This window comes from Mus caroli, unplaced genomic scaffold (genome assembly GCF_978045245.1).
Source record: "Mus caroli unplaced genomic scaffold, Mus_caroli_1 scaffold_8, whole genome shotgun sequence".
Lineage (NCBI taxonomy): Eukaryota > Metazoa > Chordata > Mammalia > Rodentia > Muridae > Mus > Mus caroli.
The window spans coordinates 63,029,861-63,051,425 of record NW_028227263.1 but is presented as its reverse complement, the minus strand read 5'-3'; the positions used below and the strand labels follow the sequence as shown (position 1 = coordinate 63,051,425).

The 21,565-nt window shown below is 44.6% G+C and overlaps 1 protein-coding gene across 4 annotated transcripts in view; it reads right to left on the bottom strand.

Moving 5' to 3' along the window:
• Window positions 1-21,565, bottom strand: part of Il16 (interleukin 16) — a 104,276-nt gene that overhangs the window by 12,695 nt on the left and 70,016 nt on the right. For 3 of the 4 annotated variants that reach the window (XM_029479675.2, XM_021168624.3, XM_029479674.1), the window contains exons 9-12: window positions 14,670-14,787; window positions 11,058-11,190; window positions 7,504-7,591; window positions 5,241-5,728 (exon numbers count right to left, since the gene is read on the bottom strand). In XM_029479675.2, the coding sequence (XP_029335535.1) occupies window positions 5,241-5,728; window positions 7,504-7,591; window positions 11,058-11,190; window positions 14,670-14,787 (827 nt within the window). Of the gene's footprint in view, window positions 1-5,240; window positions 5,729-7,503; window positions 8,061-11,057; window positions 11,191-14,669; window positions 14,788-21,565 lie in introns of those variants that run through there. The other variant, XM_029479677.2, reaches the window with a different exon arrangement.

The window sequence follows — 21,565 nt, the reverse complement described above, 5'->3', positions numbered from 1 at the left end:
AGGAGGTACACACAGGGGCCAAGGGAACTGTCTTCTAGTGTTGCCTAAGTTAAGACCTAAGCCCACTCAAAAGAAAAGCACGTCCATTGCATACCTCACTGGTTTTAAGTTCTTTAAATTACATTCTTCATTTGTTTAGTTATTGTATTTACAGCACAAACCTAAGCATCAGAGGACAATGTGTAGAAATCACTCCTTTCCCTCTACCACATGAGGACTGAACTCAGATCATCAAGCTTAGCAACAAGCTCTATTACCCACTGAGCCTTCCTGCCAGCCCCAATTTTTATTTTGTTTGAGGCAAGGTCTTAGGTATCCTAAACTAGCTTCAAGCTATCTGTGTAGTTAAAAATATCCCAGGGGCATGAATTCAGACCATGTGCCACCATACTGTTTTATATAGTGTTGGAAGTCAAATCCAGGCTTCTGTTCTACTAGAAAAAAAAAACCATTCTACCAACTGAGCTCCACACTGAGATTCTCAAGCTTAGTGCCAAGTCAGCACCCAACTTCTGGCTTCCCTCTGCAGCACCTAGGGTGACACCATACATTTATTGAAGTTTCTTTCTCTATGAGGAGGGCTGCTGTCTCAAAATTCTCCTTAAAACAGCCCTATGAGGAGCTGGACCAAATACCAAGTATCCACCTACTATTTAGGTAGAGTTACCACAAAGCCAGAGTGAGCTTCAGGAGCAAGAGGCCCAGAGTCAGCAGAGGGCACACTGAACCTCAGTAGCACAGAAGGCTTGCTAGAGAAATGCTTTGCATCTGGTTCTAGAGCAAAGCTGAGACTTCCCTAGGCAACCATGCATGACATCAAGCATAGTGTCCTCTAGAAGAAAAGGCAAAGCCAGGGCCCCATACAAATGATGCTTCTGATGTATGCGTGTGTGGAAGAGAAATATTTTACTGTGCTGGGGTGGCTCTCAAGTCCTGCCCATTCGGGAGTCACCTCTGTGAGGTGACTGCCATCCATATCCACAGATTGTTGGATAATTTTAGAGAAGCATACCCAATGCCATCAAACCATCTTGGAAAAGACTTTAGTATATGTCTGTGATGGTTTGATTGAAAATGGCCTCCAAGGCTCATATATTTGAATTCTTGTTCCCCAGTTGGTGCAATTGTTTAGGAAGGACTAGGAGGTGTGGCCTTGTTCGAGGAAGTATATCACTGGAGGTGGGCTTTGAAGTTTCAAAAGCCCACACCATTCCAACCAACCCTCCTCTACTGCATTGTTGTCTCAACATGTAAGCTCTCAGCTACTGTTCCAGCACCAGGCCTGCTTAATGACATTCTCCTCGCCATTATGGTCATGGACTCTGACCCTTTGTAATTGTAAGCCTAATAAGCTCTTTGTTCTCTATAAGCTGCCTTGAGTGTGGTGTCTCTTTACAATAATAGAAAAGTAACTAAAGCAATATCTGTGTGTCTGTCTCACTTTTCTTTTTTTAAATGAACTTTTGTTTTGTTTTGATTAAAAAAAAAATTTACAAAGAAATAAAAAAAATCACACTCTAGAATTAACCAGACCCAAAGGCTATACAACTCATATACAATTCGAATTAGGATTTGAAATGAAAGCTGTGAAGCTTCATATTAAATTTTACATTTCCAGGGTCAGATATAATCTATGTACTTATTTGCCACTCAAAGCAGAAAAATCCACGATCACATGATCACTAAAACTTTCCATCCCCTTTCCAACTTGTTCTCATCCCCTGCATAAAGTCCTTCCTTGTCCCCTTATACTCAGCTTTCCTTTTTCTGTCTTTGTGTGAAATATCAACACATTTGTTCACATGTGTACATATAGTATTGGCTAAATCCAACATACTCTCATATAAACATGTGCTTTATTTCCGAGACTCTATGGCTTGGGTTAATAGTATACATTCTAAGTCATCTGTTTCCCTGAAAAGACTTTTTTCTGATTTTTTTTATTTAACTTTTCTTTAGAGCAGAGAAATATTCCATTTTGTGGATATCCTTCTCTTCTCTTCTCTTCTCTTCTCTTCTCTTCTCTTCTCTTCTCTTCTCTTCTCTTCTCTTCTCTTCCTTTTTCTCTCTCTTTTCTTCCTCATGTGTACTTGTATGTATGTGTGCTTGTTCCTGTGAGTATATGGGTGTAGAGGCCAAAGGGACTTTCAGGTGTTGTTCCTCAGAAACTACATACCTGTGTTTTGAGATGGTCACTCTCTGGTTCAGAGTGCCCCAAATAGGCAAAGCTGGCTGGCTACAAGCCCCAGGGATTTGCCTGCCTCTGCCTCTCCATGTTGGTCTCATGATGTTGTTTTTGATGTGGGTTCTTGGACTGAGCTCAGGAACTTACAGTTCTCTGGAGCTCCTTTATTGATTAGTTGTCTTCTCAGAACCCATGTTTTACCTTTTAATAACACCTCTTATGTTGCATTATCTTTGGAAAAGGTCTTTTAAATTAATCCCAAACTTAATTTGATTTCTACACAAAATTTATTCAGGCAAATGTTCCCTGGCTCAGCACTTGGTGAATGAGGGGAGATGGGGGAGGTAAGGCAAGAGGATGAGAGATGGAGACTAATCAGAGAATACAAAATTATTTTCTTAAATGTGAGTGTTTTTGGGTTTTTTTTGTTTGTTTGTTTTTTTTGTTTTTTTTGTTTTTTTTGTTTTTTTTTTTTTTCGAAACAGGGTTTCTCTGTGTAGTCGTGGCTGTCCTGGAACTCACTCTGTAGACCAGGCTGGCCTCGAACTCAGAAATCCGCCTGCCTCTGCCTCCCGAGTGCTGGGATTAAAGGCATGCGCCACCACGCCTGGCTTGTGAGTGGTATTTTAAGACAATGTGGGTGCCCACAAAGCTTCCACGGAGGCCTGATTGGGCATCAGATCCACAGGAACTGGAGTTACAGGCAATTACTAGCCTCCGTGTAAGTGCTGGAATGGAGCTTGGATCTTTTAGAAGAGCAGCCAGTGATCCTGAGTCATCTCTCCAGGTCCATGGGAAGTATCTTGAAGGTCATTTGGGTACAGGAAATTGGGTTACCTTCAGTTACATTAAATGGGAAACCTGTCATACATATCTGCTTGAGAAGGGTCTTAAGACCCTAGAGAAAAAAGACTACAGACAGAAACAAGAGAAGAAGGTAGGAAAAAAGAAGGGAAGAGGGAGAAAAGGGAGAGAGAAGAAGGGTTGAACATGGAATCACAGGCAATAAGATCCATTGAGAAAGGTCTGGGAGTGGCCAAGGCTGTGTTAAGAATGGTGTAGAAGGTCAACTGCTTCCTGTTTTCTGTCAGACTAGAAGCCTGTCTTTGTGATCTCTCTGCCAGCACAACAATGCTCTGTTGGTTGTGTGACTAAGTTACAGAAGGGTCAACTGGCCACGTGGGACAATGCAGAGAGGACAAAAGAGCAGCCACAGAATGGCCTTTGTGTTAGTGTGGACCATATTGCTGGTGTGGACAGGGAAGGAAGCCAAAGGAGGACAGATTGCTCAAGATGTGGGATGCTGAACAGAGAAATCAGAGAGAGAGAGAGAGAGAGAGAGAGAGAGAGAGAGAGAGAGAGAGAGAGAGAGAGAGAGAGAGAGAGAAAGTGTGTGCACACGCTCGCACGTACATGTGTTTATATTTGTCTGTGTGCTCTCTTAAATACCTTGGCTCCTTGCCTGGCCTTCCCTACAGAACACCTGCTTCCTCCCCTGGCTGTCTTACTTGGCAATGCTCCTTGCCAGACATGTGGCCCCACCCAATCAGGAAGCCAAAGAGATTCATCAAGGCACCTGTTCTCCTTTCCTGGGTCTGCAGGAGGAAAGCAAAATGTCTACCCTTTCAACATTTCTTTCTGGTTTGCCTTGTAGATTCCGCCTCACACCCAAATGAAGTGTTTGCTGAAGGGGGAGTCAGGGAAACACATTCACAGGATACCCCACCCTCTCTGGTTGCTAGTCAGCCCCGCACCTTCAGCTGCCTGAAAGTCTGCACATCCTGTTTGGTAACACAGCTCCTCCTTCACTGTGTCTTCACCAGGGAACTCAAGAATTTCCTTCCCCATCCACCTCACTGAAGCTTGTCAATGGGCAGTTTGACAAATCTCCTGCTTTCTTCTAGGGGATTTCCAGAGGCCTTACTTCACCCATACAGCACCCTTCACTGCACCCCTCAGCAACACAAACTTAAGTAAGTTCTTCTTCTGTGTAACGGGGATGAACTAAAACAACGTGCGTGAACATATCTAGCATAATGCCTATGGTGGTTTGAGTAGGGACAGCCCTCATAGAGTTGTGTGTTTAAGCACTTGGCCCATAGGCACTGGCACTAGTAGGGAGTTTGGCTTTGTTAGAGTAGTTGTGGCTTTGTTGGAGGAAGTATGTCACTGTGGAGGCAGGCTTTGAAGTCTTATATGCTCAAGATATGCCCAGTGTGGCAGTTTCCTTCTGCCTGTAGATCAAGAGGTAAACAAAGCTCCTCCAGAACCATGTCTGCCTACCTGGTGCCATGTTTTCCACAATAACAGTAATAGATTAAAACTCTGAAATTGTAAGTCCAATTAAACGTCCTTTATAAGAGTTGCCATGGTCATGGTGGCTCTTCACAGTAATAGAAACCCTAAAACAGTGCCCTTTGTTGAAAGGGCTCATGTTTCAGCAGCTTCCTTCCTATCTGCCTACCATCCTTTGGGTGTAAAGCTAGAGGAAGAAGCTCCTGACAGGGTGATGTGGTAACAACCACTTCCAAGAGAAGTCATGGTGCTGGAGCCTGCTATATACTGAAGGGAAGATCTAAGTCTTACAACAGCCCGTAGAGGGAGCCACTCAAAAAGCCCAAAGTAGCAGCTAAGGACACCTAGACTTAGAGAGGATGGTTTCCGAGTCTCCCCACCTACAGGAGGCAAAGCTAATTTCTCATGAACATCTTGTATTCCCACAGGCAATCATTCTCCCTCTCTTTTACCTATTGAGGTCACTACTTGTGGTTAGCAGAGCTTTTCAGATTCCTGGGCTCAGCCTCCCCACCACAAAGTAACCCTGCTACTGATACACCAGCGCATGAGCCACATGACCCACGAGTGTTACTGCCAACCGTTGGCAGGCCTTGAACTTCCGCTTTGGTTCTGCGAAGCTTCATATGTCTCTGCACAGTGAGCTTAAAGAGAGTGCTTCTCTCTGCCAGAGTACAGGAAACCTGCAGACATTTCTAATGCTCAAGGGCAACTTTGCATGTTGCAGGGGACACATGTCCCACTGAGCACACCCTCCTACCTGGCTGCAGGTGGGCAAGGTGTGCCCAGAAGGGTCTGTGACCTTCTCTTTCTCCTCCAGTTTCTTCTGAGGCTCGCTGTCATTTTTAAAGTATTTTCTGGGTGGAGGCTTGGGTTTGGAGGATGTCGGCTTTCTCACCAAAATCTCAAAAGATTTCTTCAGTCTCAGTGGTGGGTGGCTGTCTCTTTCCAAGCTCTCAGGAAGGGGTGGGCTCTCCTGCTGAGGCCTGGATGGGACCCCTGGACACGGCTCTTGCTCCTCCCCTGGGGACAGGCTGGGACTGTGTGTGCTGCCTTCCCTTTCAGAAGGCTGTGGCTCCGCACCTGCACTGCAGGGACTTCCCCCTGGTGACCCAGACATGTAGCTGCTGTCACTGCTGGATCGGACCATGATCTTCTGGGCCCTTCGATGTGGGGGTGCCGAGTGCTTCTCACGTTCTTTCTCCAAGGTAGGCCGCCCATGCCAGCTGCTCTCCAGCCTTTTGACACCTGCATGGTAAGCACAAGGAAACATCCAAACAGAGCCTCAAAAGACCAGACGGACCGCAGGCAGCACCCTGTGCATCCATCTGCTCTAGTAGAGACTTGTAGCCTGGGTAGCCTTGGGTTCAGACTCTGATGAGTTTTCTAACTTTGAGTTGAGAGCATCATTCAACCTTTCTGAGCCTGCATGGGACAGCCACAGAGACACACCACTCATACCACACAGCATTACTAGTCATGCAAGAGCTCAGTGCCCCAGCTGTGGGAAGACTGGTGAGCTACCATGCCAATGTGGGAGGGATTTTAGTTTCAGGGTCTGGTGGAGGTGAGGGCAGTTTATACAGATCTACCCATTCCTGCCAACTCATTCTGACTTGAGTAGATCATGCTAGCTGCAGAGCCCCAGCGCTGTCTGATCTCAGTTCCACCAAACTCTACTCCTCTATTAAACTCCCTCTATAAGAGCAGATCCCAAGGAAATCTAAACTATATCTTATGTGCTACACACTATCTGGGATGAGCCTAACACTCCACTTCTGCTTGTGTGAAAGGAGCTGCCGTTCTACCTGCTAAGCTCTCTTTGAAGTTCAAGAGCAAAGAAAGAAAACATTTGGAGATGCTTTGAACCTTACACCTGAAGGGGTACCATCTTCCAACAAAAGAAGGGCAGACACAGCCCACCTGCCTCCCTTCCTTTCTTATTCCACACCCATGGTTTCCTGAACAGTGGCATTGACACATCTCTAAGATGCTTTCTAGTTCTTCCTAGTGACAAATGGTCACAGGTACCCCTTTCTTGAAGCTGCAACTCAAGGCAATGGGAGCCACAGAGACCTGGTGACGTATGGATTCATTCAGTGGAACCAGGAGAGCCAAAGGGACCCTTATGAGAAAACATCAAAGTGAGTGAGACTCCAGTCCAAACACACTTTAAAGGAAAATCTTTGCTCTATCTTGGTCACAGAATAACACATCTTTATATGAGAGACCTAAATCACTGAAGGAAGGCATAAAAGCGAACATTCCCCTGCATCTGATCATCTTCTCCTCTTCCACTATTAAGAACAGCGAGTGACAGTGTTGGGGATGGGAGGGATTCCCTGTCACTCTCCTGTGCTTCTGTGCATATGGGATGTGTGGAGCCCTGAGTAGGACATAGCGGAAATAAAATGGGGCCCTGCCATCTCCTCTGAATATTTTCCCACATATTTCAGCTTCCTTGACAATATCAGGTTGTCCTCGAATATGGATGCCCCAAGGTGACCTGGTTAATGCCCAAAGGCTAAGCACAGGAACCACCTAGCAAGCCAGGTCCCTGACCAGTTTCTCCATGTACTGGTCACATGACTGGCAAGGTGCCTTCCAGGGCCTTGCTTATTTTGATAATATATACATAAAAATTAGATGTGAGGATGTGGTGAAATAATACATTACATTAAGATTAATTAGTAATTACCAGTGCTTATTATTACAGAGTAGGGACTGCAAATTTGAAGCCTGCCGGGGCACTATCTAAGCAAGGCCTATAGCTACCTCTGGCAGACAATGAAAGGGGTGGAACTGACTGTGGAGCATCTGCCACTTTTAAATTTGCCCATGCAGGAAAAAAAATGTGACCCAAATTTCCCTGGCAGGCTTCTGTCTTTCAACTATCATCTAGTATCAAGCACACTTACCAAGACTGCTCTCATAGTGCTGAGGTAGAGGGCGGGTTAATGGCCAAACCCCAAGCTTTCTCAGGAGACAAAGTTTCTCAAGTCAACCTTCACCACTTCCCTTACCTTCCAAGCTCCACTGGTGCCTGTCCTTCCCAAACTTGACGCCTTCCACAGCCTGAGCCACAGCTTCCTTGAGTTGCTGTTCAGAAACCTGGAAAACATCCACAACCACCTCAAGCAAGAAGCAAAGGCAGGCACAGCAGATTCCAAAGTCTGAACCTGCTGTTGTCCGTGCATGGCTTCACTTTCCACTCTGCAAGAGCTGACAAATCAGCTTCTGGAAATGCCCTGAGCAACACCCTGCCCCCAGGGTCTTCCTGGTGTAGATCACTGTCCATCAATAAAGGTGTCACCAGTGATCACCTTAGTTCTACCTCCAACCTTCTTCTCACCACTGGAAAACTCCCATGGTGGTGAACAATTATTTATAACTGTAGTATCGAGGAATGTGACACCCCCTTCTGTCTTCCTTGTGTACTGCATGAACACAGTGCACTGACAGAAGCAGGCGAACACCCATACACATATAGTAAAATAACAGTCAAGTGTGAGTCTAGGAGTCAAGCAGAGTTATACCCTGATCCCAGTTTCTTCATAGACTAGACACAGGCTCTAAGACACACAGCTTAACCTTCTAAATCTCAACTTCTTGTTCTGTAAACTATAACAACAAAAATCTTCACAGTGTAGAAAGAATGTATTTTACAAAATAAATTATTGGTAATGTGATAAACAAAAGATAAAAACAATAAATAAACCTCCTAGGCAGAAGAGGCAGGTCAGAAGTTAAGAGCACACACCGCTCTTGTAAAGGACAAGACTTCGGTACCCAGCAGCCACGCAGGGTGGCTCACAACTGCCTGCAGTGACTCCAGGACTCCTGACATCTGGGGCACCTGCACTCCCATGCACAGACCCATGCACAGACATATATGCGCACACATCATTTTCAACAGTAAAATAAATGATAAAGAAGTAGTGAACATCAAAATATTGAAGTATGCATTCAAGGCATAGTCAACAGACTGAAAAGACAACTCTCAAATGAGGAAAAAAATACCTATAAATCATATATCTAGTGAAAATATAAAATCCAGACAATAAAGGACAATAACAAAAACCAAAATTTATTTGAAAAAAAAATAAGTAAAAGACTTGGGTGAACATTTCTCCAGAGAAGATATACAGATGGTCAAGAAATGTGAAAAGATGTTCAATAGCACTTACCCTGAACAAAAATCTCAATCACAGAGAAAAATCAATTCACACCTATCAGGGTAGCTACTCACACAGACAGACAAACCAAAACAGAAAAGAATGAATCTTGGGGTTGGAGAAAGGCCTCTGTGGCTCAGAAAGATTGCTGCTCTTTTGGGGGACAAGAGTTTGGTTCCAAAACTCACACTGAACAGGTCCAGGGCATTCAGTGGCCTCTTCTGGCCTCTCCAGGCACTGCATTCACACACACACACACACACACACCACATAAAAATAAAATAACAAGTCTTGGCAAGGAGAAATGAGAACTCTGTGTATTGTTGATAAGGATTTAAAGTGGTTCAGTGTCTATGGAAGACAGTAGACAGTCCTTAAATAATTAGAATAGAATTAGTAGAGGAGCCACATCTGGGCATACACACAAAAGACAAACAAATGAACAAACAAATACCAAGTGGCTCGTGCCTCTAAATCCTACCACTTGGAAGCATGAGACACTAAAAACATGAGATTGTTTCAAGTTTGAGGTCAGTTTGAGTTATGTGGTGTCAGGGCAGTGTGAACTACAGTGTGGCAATGTGAACTACAGTGTGTGAGACGTGGGTCTCAAACTAAGAACTGAAAAGGTATCTCAAAGCCATGTGCATACCTCATGTTCTTTTTTCCACTATCACAATAGTCCAGCGTAGAAACAAGTAACTCTCCATTGAAAGCTAAGTGCTTAAAGAACCCTCAGCATATGCATACATGGGACTATTAGCCAACCTTAGAAAAGAAGGTGAATGTCACAGGCTGTGGCATGGATAAACCATGAGAGTGAAAGGCTAAATGCCTTAAGGCTGTAACAACAGAACAAATGAGTCATGGCTGTGCTTACAGGAGGTATAAAGGCATAACAGAAAAACAAACAAGTGATTACTAATGCCCTGTGGAAGGAATTCTTTAATGGGTAGAGTTCAGATTCTCAAGACAAAAAACGTGGTGGTGGTGGTTGCACAACTGTGTTGGTAGCCTTCGAACCACTGAACTATACTTCTGACTGAGAAGCTGTGCTCAAGACAACAATTGAGTAGCTTCCTTCTCCTTTCAAGCCTTGGTTTCATTGTCTGTGACTTGGAGTGAGGAACAACACAACAGCCTCAGAGCTTGGCAACCCAAACTCATCAGCAGTGTGAACACACTTATAGTACAATTCCAGCCAACATCAGCTCTCACACTTGCCTGCTCTACAAAACCTGTCATCCACTTACAAGCTATGGCTCTGACTTTGAACTTTGTGCTCTCATTTACTGGGATTCACATCTAGGAAACAGTGAATAGCCAGTGGAAGTGGCTCTCACCAGGGAGCCCAAGGTGGTCTCACCTACCTGTCAGCGTGGCACCAAGTCTCAAGCTTAGGTCTAGCCTGGAACTCACAAAAGCATCAACCCTCAGGGTAGCTGCCTATGGAGTGTCTCTATCCTGATATCCCAGAGACATCTAAATATCCTGATATCCCAGAGACATGTTACCCCACCCCCAACTCCTAGGTCATTCTGTCCTTTTCCAATCCCTTAGTCACATTCTGTCTCTTAGCCCAAAGCTAAGTAGTGAGGAAGCCCCTGCTGAATCTTCAAAAGTATGGCTTCTCGTTCCTTCTTCTCTAGACTTTTCCTATGCCTTCTGTGTAGCACAGGGCCTCACCATCTATTTCTTTCTTCTATACTCCACATATTCTACCCTGTTCAAAGGTCGGAACAATAAAATATGAACATGTTGCATCTCGGGCTAATGGCCTGTAGCTCCCCACTGGATCCAGAAAAGAACAGACTCAGCAGCAGTGTGAGCACACTTATAGTACAATTCCACCCAACATTCCTTTTTACAAAGCTATGGCTCATTGCTTCTGACTCTGACTTTGAACTTCGTGTTCCCATTTACTGGGATGATTTTCTAGAGAAACCTAACCTCTAGTGACCTCTGTTTTACTGATCCCTCCCCTTCTCTGTGGTCTCTTTACTGGGGCCATGAGCTTATTCTGGGATCCCCACTATAAATTTGCTCAATCTTAAATCTTCATGGCTGAGCTCCAGATATTTTCACTGTGAGTGCCCACCAGATGCACACACAAATAGATCTCTTGCACTTGATACCTGGGACTCTGGGTTTCTGTCTCTCTGTCCTGAAGCGTGTAACTCAGCTATAAGATTTTCCTACGTGGATATCAATTGTTTCTGCTGACCAGGAGTTTGTCAGTGGGTCTCTGCTATAGAGATTTGTTCCCACACAAAGTCTGAAAGGGTTTGGATGAGTACAGATCAAACCCCAGCCAGCAACATCTCTTTTTCCATTCAGTTCTTGCTCTGACGTTCATACTGAACGAGTGAGCCTGGGCAGAGAAAAGCCCGATGGCACATTACCTGTGGGTCCGGATGTCGGCTTACGATGATGGGAACTGGGCCAGGGTCACAGTGGCTCAGGATTGTGTAGACTTCATTGAGAGTCAGGCAGTGCACTGGAGAATCATTGATTTCCACAATCTCGTCACCACACCTGCAAAAGCACCCACAGGAGCCTAAAACACACTAACAACTATGACAGAAAGAGGGTCACCTCTCAGGAGCCCACTCCTCGTGTGTCAATGCAGCAATGCACTCCTGTCACTGTGCACCATCTAGGCCAGTGATTCATGCGTAGAGCAGTCAACCCAGACTCTGCTCACCTGTCACTCTCCCTTCCTTCTTCCATTGACTCGCTCAACATTGAGGTCATGGTTTACCCTCTCTAGCTGACCAGCCATAACATAATTCATCACATCCTGGCCCTTGGTGTCCCCAGAAGTAGAGTGTCTTAGAGGAGGAAGGACTGGGCAGCATGTGCTAAAGGTAAGAAATCACTGAGGAAGGATGCAGCAGAGGTCCTTGCAAAGAGAAGCAAGAACATCCGCCAAGGAAACTTATTTTAGTTCCAACATAGGTGTTGCTTGTACTAGCAACTGCTGTGGTTTAGAATGGTGCCCTCTGTACTGGCTAATTTTGTGTCAACTTGACACAGCTGGTGTTATCACAGAGAAAGGAGCTTCAGTTGAGGAAATGCCTCCATGAGCTCCAACTGTAAGGCATTTTTCTCAGTTAGTGATCATGGGGGAAAGGCCCCTTGTGGGTGGTGCCATCTCTGGGCTGGTAGTCTTGGGTTCTATAAGAGAGCAGGCTGAGCAAGCCAGGGGAGGCAAGCCAGTAAAGAACATCCCTCCATGGCCTCTGCACCAGCTCCTGCTTTCTGACCTGCTTGAGTTCCAGTCCTGACTTCCTTTGGTGATGAACAGCAGTATGGAAGTGTAAGCCGAATAAACCCTTTCCTCCCCAACTTGCTTCTTGGTCATGATGTTTGTGCAGGAATAGAAACCCTGACTAAGACACCCTCCAAAGGCCTTTGCACCAAAGGCTTAATCCTCCATGGGGTGCTATTGAAAGGTGGTGAAACTGAGGAGCTAGGGCCCAGCGTAAGCCCTCTGGTTACTGGGGGGGAGGGGTGTCTTTGCAGGGACCACTGTGGCTCTGCTCTCTCCTCTCTGTCAGCATTCTAGTCAGAGGTGAACACTTTGTTCTGCCTCCTCTCCCTGCCCTAATGTGTTTCCTCATCACAGACCCACATGCAGTCGGACTGGTCAGACACATATGGATTTTCCAGAACTGCGAGCCAGAATAAACCTCTCTTCTTATAAGTCGATTGCCTCAGATAATCGCTACAGTGACAGAAGGCTGGTTAACACAACCACTGAAACAGAAAACAAACAAAGATACAAAGGACAGGATTGTATCGTGTTATTGATATAAACTGTCCCGGCTCGTCTTATGGCAACTTTGTACAAGCTAAAATCATCTGAAAGGAGGGAATCTCAACTGAGAAAATGCCTCCAGAATATCAAGTTATAGGCAAACCTAAAGAGCATTTTCTTAATTAGTTATTGATGGGAGAAGACCCAGTTCATTGTGGGTGGTGCCACTCCTGGGTTCTATAGGAAATCAGGCTGAGCGGGCCACTATGCAGCACTCCTCCACGGCCTTTACATCAGCTCCTGCCTCCAGTTTCCTGCCTTGCTTGAGTTCCTGGTCTGACTTCCTTCAGTGATGAACAGTGATATGGAAGCATAAGTAAAATAAACCCTCTCTTCAAGGTACGTCTCGTCATGGTGTTTCATCATAGCAAGAGTAACCCCAAGACATGGCCCAATTCCTTCCACCCTTGCAGATGGAGAAACTGGGGCATCAATGGTGAAATGACTTTTCTATTGCAACCTATACTGGGGAGGGACACTTTTCTGTAAAGAGCCAAGAGTAAATGTTTGTTTTCCAAGACACGATGTCTGTGTCACAAATGTTCAACTCTGTCACTGTAGGTGACAGAGCAGCCTTGGGCAGCAAACAAGAACAGTGCATGGCTATGTTCAAATAAAACGTTAGCATAAATGAAGGTAGCAGGTGGTTGTTTTCAAGTGATCAGCTGGGTCAGAATGAGAACTTGAGTCTCCTGACTCTGCACCCTCTGCTTCCTTCTGTGTTTCTGCAGAGCTGACCCCCTTATTTTGCCAAGATGATTCACATTCTCTGGATGTGGATTTTTAATTAATTTTTTGACTTTTGAATAATTGAAGACTCCAGCCATGCAACACAGAAGAGTCCCTACCCCATGGTGGGCCTCTGATGGGGGCAGAAGAGATAAAATAAACACCCGAACCCTGAGTTGGCTCCGCCAATTCTGCAACAAGATGCCCTGACTCTAGAGCTAGGTCACCCAGCCCTGCTACTGGGCCCCTATCTCTGCAGGAGTGTCCCCAGCACAGTAGCAGTGCTTCTCCTGCAGATGGCAGCACAGATCTATTCCTAGCTCCGCATCTCTATCCTGACTCTCACACTGGGAAAAAAAGAAAACTGAAAATCAGGACAAAACCTTCCTGCTTAGCAAAAATGTGTCCTAGCAACAGATGCATTTATACCACTGGCAGATGTTAGAATGGCTGCAAAAGTATTGTAACAGGTTAAACTAATATAAATGATTTCTACCCAGTCAGATCATTTACTGATTGCAGGAGTTCTTTGTAGAGTTGTGACTGCAGTATCTAAAATCATTTTGCTTCTCTCAGCAAGGACATGCATGTACATGGCTTAAAACACCTCTGTCTGCATGTAGAGCTCACAGGTAAACCTGAGAGATGCCCATCTGTGACACCATGGATTCTGTGTGTTGAATCTGATTTAAAATATGCTTCCTTTCTATTTGCCCTTGCAGCCCGGCATTCTCAGAAGCCGTGTTTCTTTAACTGTTACATGCACACAGACTGCTTAGGAATCAGTAACACTGGGCATAGCAGCTCTGGTGTAGGTCTGCGAAGACCACATATCTTGCTGTTGAGGTTTGATCTGTTGCTATGCATTGCAATGCTAAATACTGGCCCCTGAGATCTGGTTGCCCCCAATGAGTAGATCCTCGGGGATGAAGAGATCCCTATGTATACCAAGTGATGCTATGTCATCTTGCCCCCAAAATTATCCCTGATTGGTCAATAAAGATGCCTATGGCTTGAGCAGGAGAAAGGTAGGCAGAGTTTGGGTTCCCAGGCTTTGGGTCTGAGGCAGAGACCACAAGGTAAGGAGAAGAAGAAGGAAGAGAGCATCATGTGGTGGGTGGATTGTGAGAACATGGCCAGCCAGTTGAAAGAGCAACCCAGGTAGAACAGGCCAAATGATATCTCAGGGTTATTGACAGGGAAATAGATCAAGTAGCTTAGAGCCCAGCTCTAGTGCTTTTAAGGCTTATTATAAATATAAAGCTTTTGTGTCTTTTATTTGGGAACATAACAATCTAAGGTGAGATTTAAAAACACCCAAATTGTATTTACCACATCAGGTGACTGACATGGCAGCTGTTGATGTGTAACTGAATCAAGACTGAATATTTCACCATTTCTGCTGAGTTCAACTCAAGATACTCCACGCTGTAAGACAAGGGTCTATTCAGAAATGAGGACTCACCTCAGCCGTCCATCGAGATGTGCCACGGATCCTGGTGACAGTGTGTGAACAAAGATGCCTGAGATGCACTGGAAGTAGGGGATGCTGCACAGGCCGATCCCCAGGCCAACACCTGCCTCTGGAACGCAAAATGGAGGAAGAGCGGAAGATGTGAGCCTTTCTGGGGTGGGGACTAGCCTATTAGGTGTCTCTGACCCCTGACATCCTAGGCTTGTCAAGTGTCTTAGTCACAACATTCATTCCACCCCTGTGTGTGGAGTGTCACTGTGCACAGGGGCCACTTGGGGAACAAATGATGCCCAAAGCAGACAGTTGAGAAGGGGGTGTAGTAAGGTCAAATGGAGAAACACTAGAAAATGAGAGAGGGAAGACACCGGGCAGGAGCTAGAGGAAGTGGGAAGAGGGGAGGAGATAGTGATCTATGCAGGAAATGAATGGGACCGTGTTAGAAGGTGGCAGCACAGCCCTTCATGCCTCAGGGACTACACTTAGTGTAAACCATGGATGACAATAAAGAGCCAGGATGAGGAGACAGGGCAGACAATTGACTAGCAGAAACAGCCCATGCATAGGCTGGGCTGGGAGGAATACATCATGTTGCTATAGGTCCTGAAAGGCCAATGTGGGCAGAACATGGATAGACATGCAGAGAGGTGATGGACCCAAGAGCATGGATCCCAGGCAAACAGGAATGCGGGATGCAGAGAGAGATGAAGTGGCATAGGGCAGGGATCAAGGGCTGGACTCAAAAGGCTTTGTATGCACAGGTATACAAAAACAAACTGACTGAGAAGAGATGCCATGGGACAGTCAGGAATGAGGAAGTGATATGCCTTAACTTCCATCTTTAGTAATATATCTGGCTTTACAAGGAGAGATAACTATGGATGGTTAAGAATGGAAGTGCGTCCAATCCAATTGCGTGGGACCTGAGACTGCATTAGTTAGGGAAGCAGAAACCGGCCTGAGTAGGGCCACAGGCCTCATCCGGCCGGATCAGCGCCGGGGTAGCAGGAGCGCAGGGTTGCCTGACACCCGCCAGCTACCCACGACCCCCGCCGCAGGATTTTGGGACTGCTGGTGAGTGGAACACAGCTTCTGCTCCAGTCCAATCACGCGGGACCTGAGACTGCTCTGGTTGGGGAGAAAGAAATCCGGCCTACATAGGGCCACAACCCTCTTCCGGTCAGAAAAGCACCGGGGCAGCTGGGGCGCAGGGTCCGCTGACACTCGCCAGCTACCCACAACACCCGCCACAGGATCTTAAGACTTCTGGTGAGTGGAGCACAGCTTCTGCTCCAATCCAATTGCGCGGGACCTGAGACTGCATTAGTTAGGGAAGCAGAAGCCGGCCTGAGTAGGGCCACAGGCCTCATCCGGCCGGATCAGCACCGGGGTAGCGGGAGCGCAGGGTTGCCTGACACCCGCCAACTACCCACGACCCCCGCCGCAGGATTTTGGGACTGCTGGTGAGTGGAACACAGCTTCTGCTCCAGTCCAATCACGCGGGACCTGAGACTGCTCTGGCTGGGGAGAGAGAAATCCGGCCTACATAGGGCCACAACCCTCTTCCGGTCAGAAAAGCACCAGGGCAGCTGGGGTACAGGGTCCGCTGACACTCGCCAGCTACCCACAACACCCGCCACAGGATCTTAAGACTTCTGGTGAGTGGAGCACAGCTTCTGCTCCAATCCAATTGCGCGGGACCTGAGACTGCATTAGTTAGGGAAGCAGAAACCGGCCGGAGTAGGGCCACAGGCCTCATCCAGCCGGATCAGCGCCAGGGTAGCGGGAGAGCAGGGTTGCCTGACACCCGCCAGCTACCCACGACCCCCGCCGCAGGATTTTGGGGCTGCTGGTGAGTGGAACACAGCTTCTGCTCCAATCTTTAAACAGTGACAACGATAACAACTAACCCCAGAGATTACCAGATGGCGAAAGGTAAACGTAATAATCTTACTAACAGAAACCAAGACCACTCACCATCATCAGAATCCAGCACCCCCACTTCGCCCAGTCCAGGACACCCCAACACACCGGAAAAGCTAGACACGGATTTAAAAGCATATCTCCTGATGATGATAGAGGACTTCAAGAAGGACTTTAATAACACACTTAAAGAAATGCAGGAGAACACTGCTAAACAGGCAGAAGACACTAAAGAGGAAGCACAAAAATCCCTTAAAGAATGGCAGGAGAACACTGCTAAAGAGTTACAAATCCTTAAAGAAAAACAGGATAACATAATCAAACAGGTAGAAGTCCTTAATGAAAAACAGGAAAACACATCCAAACAGATGATGGAAATGAACAAAACCATACTAGACCTAAAAAGGGAAGTAGACACAATAAAGAAAACCCAAAATGAGGCAACACTGGAGATAGAAACCCTAGGAAAGAAATCTGGAACCATAGATACGAGCATCAGCAACAGAATACAAGAGATGGAAGAGAGAATCTCAGGTGCAGAAGATTCCATAGAGAACATCGGCACAACAATCAAGGAAAATGTAAAATGCAAAAAGATCCTAACTCAAAACATCCAAGAAATACAGGACACAATGAGAAGACCAAACCTACGGATAATAGGAGTGGATGAGAATGAAGATTTTCAACTCAAAGGACCAGCAAACATCTTCAACAAAATTATAGAAGAAAACTTCCCAAATCTAAAGAAAGAGATGCCCATGAACATACAAGAAGCCTACAGAATTCCAAATAGACTGGACCAGAAAAGAAATACCTCCCGACACATTATAATCAGAACAACAAATGCTCTAAATAAAGATAGAATACTAAAAGCAGTAAGAGAAAAAGGCCAAGTAACATATAAAGGCAAGCCTATCAGAATTACACCAGATTTTTCACCAGAGACTATGAAAGCCAGAAGATCCTGGACGGATGTTATACAGACACTAAAAGAACACAAATTCCAGCCCAGGCTACTATACCCAGCCAAACTCTCAATTAACATAGATGGAGAAACCAAAGTATTCCACGACAAAACCAAATTCACACATTATCTCTCCACGAATCCAGCCCTTCAAAGGATAATAACAGAAAAAAACCAATACAAGGACAGGAACCACGCCCTAGAAACAACAAGAAGGTAATCCCTCAACAAACCTAAAAGAAGACAGCCACAAGAACAAAATGCCAACTTTAACAACAAAAATAACAGGAAACAACAATTACTTTTCCTTAATATCTCTTAATATCAATGGACTCAACTCCCCGATAAAAAGACATAGACTAACAAAATGGCTACACAAACAAGACCCAACATTTTGCTGCTTACAGGAAACTCATCTCAGAGAAAAGGATAGACACTACCTCAGAATGAAAGGCTGGAAAACAATCTTCCAAGCAAATGGCATGAAGAAACAAGCTGGAGTAGCCATTCTAATATCTGATAAGATTGACTTCCAACCCAAAGTCATTAAAAAAGACAGGGAGGGACACTTCATACTCATCAAAGGTAAAATCCTCCAAGAGGAACTATCAATCCTGAATATCTATGCTCCAAATACAAAGGCAGCCACATTCATTAAAGAAACTTTAGTAAAGCTCAAAGCACACATTGCACCTCATACAATAATAGTGGGAGACTTCAACACACCACTTTCACCAATGGACAGATCATGGAAACAGAAACTAAACAGGGACACAGTGAAACTAAGAGAAATTATGAATCAAATGGATCTGGCAGATATCTACAGAACATTCTATCCTAAAACAAAAGGATATACCTTCTTCTCAGCACCTCATGGTACCTTCTCCAAAATTGACCACATAATTGGTCACAAAGCAGGCCTCAACAGATACAAAAATATTGAAATTGTCCCATGCATCCTATCAGATCACCATGGACTAAGGCTGATCTTCAATAACAAAATAAATAATAGAAAGCCAACCTTCACGTGGAAACTGAACAACACTCTTCTCAATGATACCTTGGTCAAGGAAGGAATAAAGAAAGAAATTAAGGACTTTTTAGAGTTCAATGAAAATGAAGCCACAACATACCCAAACTTATGGGACGCAATGAAAGCATTTCTAAGAGGAAAACTCATAGCTCTGAGTGCCTCCAAAAGGAAACTAGAGAGAGCACACATTAGCAGCTTGACAACACACCTAAAAGCACTAGAACAAAAGGAAGCAAATTCACCCAAGAGGAGTAGACGGCAGGAAATAATCAAACTCAGGGGTGAAATCAACCAAGTGGAAACAAGAAAAACTATTCAAAGAATCAACCAATCAAGGAGCTGGTTCTTTGAGAAAATCAACAGGATAGATAAACCCTTAGCCAGACTCACTAGAGGGCACAGGGAAAGCATCCTAATTAACAAAATCAGAAATGAAAAAGGAGACATAACAACAGATCCTGAAGACATCCAAAACACCATCAGATCCTTCTACCAAAGGCTATACTCAACAAAACTGGAGAACCTGGATGAAATGGAGAAGTTCCTAGACAGATACGAGGTACCAAAGTTGAATCAAGATCAGGTTAATGATCTAAACAGCCCTATATCCCCCAAAGAAATAGAAGCAGTCATTAATAGTCTCCCAACTAAAAAAAGCCCAGGACCAGATGGGTTTAGTGCAGAGTTCTATCAGACCTTCAAAGGAGATCTAATCCCAGTTCTTCACAAACTATTCCACAAAATAGAAACAGAAGGTACTCTACCCAACTCATTCTATGAAGCCACAATTACTCTGATACCTAAACCACAAAAAGACCCAACAAAGATAGAAAACTTCAGACCAATATCCCTTATGAATATTGATGCAAAAATCCTCAATAAAGTTCTTGCTAACCGAATCCAAGAACACATCAAAACAATCATCCATCCTGACCAAGTAGGTTTCATCCCAGGGATGCAGGGATGGTTCAATATACGGAAATCCATCAACGTAATCCAGTATATAAACAAACTCAAAGACAAAAACCACATGGTCATCTCGTTAGATGCGGAAAAAGCATTTGACAAGATCCAACACCCATTCATGATAAAAGTCTTGGAAAGATCAGGAATTCAAGGCCCATACCTAAACATGATAAAAGCAATCTACAGCAAACCAGTAGCCAACATCAAAGTAAATGGTCAGAAGCTTGAAGCAATACCTCTAAAATCAGGGACTAGACAAGGCTGTCCACTTTCTCCATACCTATTCAACATTGTACTTGAAGTCCTAGCCAGAGCAATTCGACAACAAAAGGAGATCAAAGGGATACAAATTGGAAAAGATGAAGTCAAAATATCACTCTTTGCAGATGATATGATAGTATATATAAGTGACCCTAAAAATTCCACCAGAGAACTCCTAAGCCTGATAAACAGCTTCGGTGAAGTAGCTGGATATAAAATTAACTCAAACAAATCAATGGCCTTTCTCTACACAAAGAATAAACAGGCTGAGAAAGAAATTAGGGAAACAATGCCCTTCTCAATAGTCACAAATAATATTAAATATCTTGGCGTGACTCTAACTAAGGAAGTGAAAGATCTGTATAATAAAAACTTCAAGTCTCTGAAGAAAGAAATTCTAGAAGATCTCAGAAGATGGAAAGATCTCCCATGCTCATGGATTGGCAGGATCAACATTGTAAAAATGGCTATCTTGCCAAAAGCAATCTACAGATTCAATGCAATCCCCATCAAAATTCCAAATCAATTCTTCAACGAATTAGAAAGTGCAATCTGCAAATTCATCTGGAATAACAAAAAACCTAGGATAGCAAAAACTCTTCTCAAGGATAAAAGAACATCTGGTGGAATCACCATGCCGGACCTAAAGCTCTACTACAGAGCAATTGTGATAAAAACTGCATGGTACTGGCATAGTGACAGACAAATAGACCAATGGAATAGAATTGAAGACCCAGAAATGAACCCACACACCTATGGTCACTTGATCTTCGACAAGGGAGCTAAAAACATCCAGTGGAAGAAAGACAGCATTTTCAACAAATGGTGCTGGCACAACTGGTTGTTAACATGTAGAAGAATGCGAATCGATCCATTCCTATCTCCTTGTACTAAGGTCAAGTCTAAGTGGATCAAGGAACTTCACATAAAACCAGAGACACTGAAACTTATAGAGGAGAAAGTGGGGAAAAGCCTTGAAGATATGGGCACAGGGGGAAAATTCCTGAATAGAACAGTAATGGCTTGTGCTGTAAGATCGAGAATTGACAAGTGGGACCTCATGAAACTACAAAGCTTCTGCAAGGCTAAAGACACCATCAATAAGACAAAAAAACCACCAACAGATTGGGAAAGGATCTTCACCTATCCTAAATCAGATAAGGGACTAATATCCAATATATATAAAGAACTCAAGAAGGTGGACTCCAGAAAGTCAAATAACCCCATTAAAAAATGGGGCTCAGAACTGAACAAAGAATTCTCACCTGAGGAATACCGAATGGCAGAGAAACACCTGAAAAAATGTTCAACATCCTTAATCATCAGGGAAATGCAAATCAAAACAACCCTGAGATTCCACCTCACACCAGTCAGAATGGCTAAGATCAAAAATTCAGGTGACAGCAGATGCTGGCGAGGATGTGGAGAAAGAGGAACACTCCTCCATTGTTGGTGGGATTGCAAGCTTGTACAACCACTCTGGAAATCAGTCTGGCGGTTCCTCAGAAAATTGGACATAGTACTACCGGAGGATCCAGCAATACCTCTCCTGGGCATATATCCAGAAGATGTCCCAACCGGTAAAAAGGACACATGCTCCACTATGTTCATAGCAGCCCTATTTATAATAGCCAGAAGCTGGAAAGAACCCAGATGTCCCTCAACAGAGGAATGGATACAGAAATTATGGTACATTTACACAATGGAGTACTACTCAGCTATTAAAAAGAATGAATTTATGAA